This window comes from Penaeus monodon, chromosome 22 (assembly GCF_015228065.2).
Source record: "Penaeus monodon isolate SGIC_2016 chromosome 22, NSTDA_Pmon_1, whole genome shotgun sequence".
NCBI classification, from domain to species: domain Eukaryota; kingdom Metazoa; phylum Arthropoda; class Malacostraca; order Decapoda; family Penaeidae; genus Penaeus; species Penaeus monodon.
Genome location: NC_051407.1, coordinates 23,203,768 through 23,206,161, shown reverse-complemented (window position 1 = coordinate 23,206,161; position 2,394 = coordinate 23,203,768). Strand labels below are relative to the sequence as shown.

The following is a 2,394-nucleotide window of genomic DNA, read 5'->3' as shown; positions in this document are numbered from 1 at the left end:
CGGCAATGTTTTGTGTTTGTGGCCATGGACGATTTTCCGCATATCGTTTTTTTTCCATCAACACGTTGCTACTGTTTGGAAAAGACCAAGTGCTAACTATTAAAGGCCATTAGTGTCCTCTTGCACCTGTTCCAAGCGTTACATCTTCAAAAGGAAATACCAATTAGTGACGTCATTTTGGCCATCCTCTGACTTCCGGCTTTTGCTGTTTCTTATGATGTGTTTCCGGAGAACCTGCAATCCGACATTCGGTCAGTATACAGATGGCGGACACAGAACAGATGAACGGTTAAAATTAGCGTCGTTACCATGCTTTCCGGCATCATTCTGGCTTTAGAACTAATAAACAAAAACATATATCTTTAGAAACTACGGACCTACATCACAAGATGACCAACACAGCTTTGATATGACTGGATTGTTTACAATATCTTGGATTTATAATTAACTGAAAAAAAAAGAAATATCCTACCTATAGAAACCACGAGCCCATTTCAGTCCAACAAAGATATCTTGCCCATACCTATCACAAGATGAAAAATGTTAACATCGTTTCGATAATGCTAGAATCACTTAATTAAAAGAACGTAGAATCGACTACTTTGTGAGACAGAAAACAAAACCTAAACGCACGCTTTTAAAAACTGACTAACATGAAAACATAATAATGATTATAATTAAACGAAAACAACACAGCTGTTTCCTCTGTTGCATGTAATAGTGCCACGTACCTTGCCGTCGACCATTGTGAGCTTCACGTGCAGCGACCCTTGCCTGAGGATGGCGGACTGGAGGGAGGCAGGGGAGGGCAGGTCCCCCACGCACAAGGGTCCCCCTGGGGTCACGGGGGTGCCCACTCTCGACACCACGCCCCCGTCTGCCACCACGCCCTCGAGTCCCTCGCCCCGAGAACCACTGGAACAAAGAAGAACAAAACGTGATCACTCAAATGTACATATCTGCTGCAATGACGTAATTACGAGTAACACACCGAGACACATAACCCGTCCTGCACTTCCTCCGCACCGTATATTTTTTTGTCACGCTGCAACAAATGCAACACCCTACAACAACTGGTTCCTCGCCGCACCTGCTCCCACCCTCCCGTGACAACCGCAGAGCGCGAGAGGTCACTGACTCTCAGGTATCGTGCATAACGAGCAACTGTATAAACGCCCCCTCGTCGTCGCCCGTGATTCATGGTGCTTTTAATGGCTGCTTTCGAACGTTAATCTCCCGACACAACGAGGAAATGCAGTGCCATTCTAACTGCAAAACGCTGCAGTGAAAATCCCGAAATGGATCATCAGTGTGTGCGAGTTGAAATGGAGTGAACTGATGCATTCAGCCTGAACGTATGACAGACTCTCCGTGCCAGTGCGGTTGAAGGAGAAATCAATTCGGCTGTGTGGCATTTCCGAATATCAGAGGGCGGAAAATGAGCACAATGTTCGCACTAACAGTCTATGAACCAGCTTTTCATATCTGAAACAAAATATAGGTTGCATACTTAACCATGATATCATATACAATGCTCATTTACATGTTACAAATTTTATCTACATAATAATAATTCTAATCAAATGAAAAAGAAACCTTGAAAACCGTACTACACTAAACAGACAGGCCTACGTATAAACACTTGCAATTCCCAAATACTTAAATAAGAAATATGAGTTCATTGTCGTTAATATTTTCACAATTTACTTTCCGCAATCCCACTCGAATAACTCTACGGGATACTCACGCCATGTTTACTTTATGTGGAGAGCTATTCTGGTTTAAACATGAAACTACATATCGAATTATATCAAAAGAAACAAAAATAGCAACACTTTAAAACGTGTCAATTTCAGTCCTACATTGATACAATGCAACATTACGAAAACGATTGTAAACAGGCTACATTCCTCATGAAATAATCACATTTTTCTCAATATCCTTATCATATATAACCAACTTTTAAGAAATGACATTGCATATTTTTTATTATAAAATCGGTACTGATACATATTTAGTTCACATGCAGACTTAAACAGTAAATGCCCCTGATGCAAAAGGGGAAAAAGAGGGGGAAGGGAGAGAGGAAAGAAGAAAAGACAAAGGAACAATACGTTTCGGGGGAAAGAAAGGAAATTGCAGAATGTGTAAACTTAATAGGAAAAGGGAGAAGAGGGAAAATTAAGAATGACATAAAAAAGTAGAAGAATAAAATAAAAATAAAAATAACAGAAAAATACACCGCAAAAGACAGGAAGTGGAGGAGAAAGAAAAGGAAGAAAAAACAATTGAATAAGAAAGGGTCCGATTCTTCCCTCTTCCTCGCTTCGTGATGCATTACAACGCTTCTTTACATTGCGCCACAAAGGGAAGAAACACACATGACAGCATAGC

General features: G+C 40.9%; 1 protein-coding gene across 1 annotated transcript in view; it reads right to left on the bottom strand.

Annotated features, from left to right (window-relative positions):
• The window catches only part of LOC119587013 (rho GTPase-activating protein 21-like), a gene marked incomplete at its 5' end in the record, with an annotated part of 201,687 nt that overhangs the window by 39,337 nt on the left and 159,956 nt on the right, over window positions 1-2,394 (bottom strand). Inside the window, 1 exon segment of the mRNA XM_037935760.1 lies at window positions 732-915. Coding sequence (XP_037791688.1) covers window positions 732-915 — 184 coding nt within the window.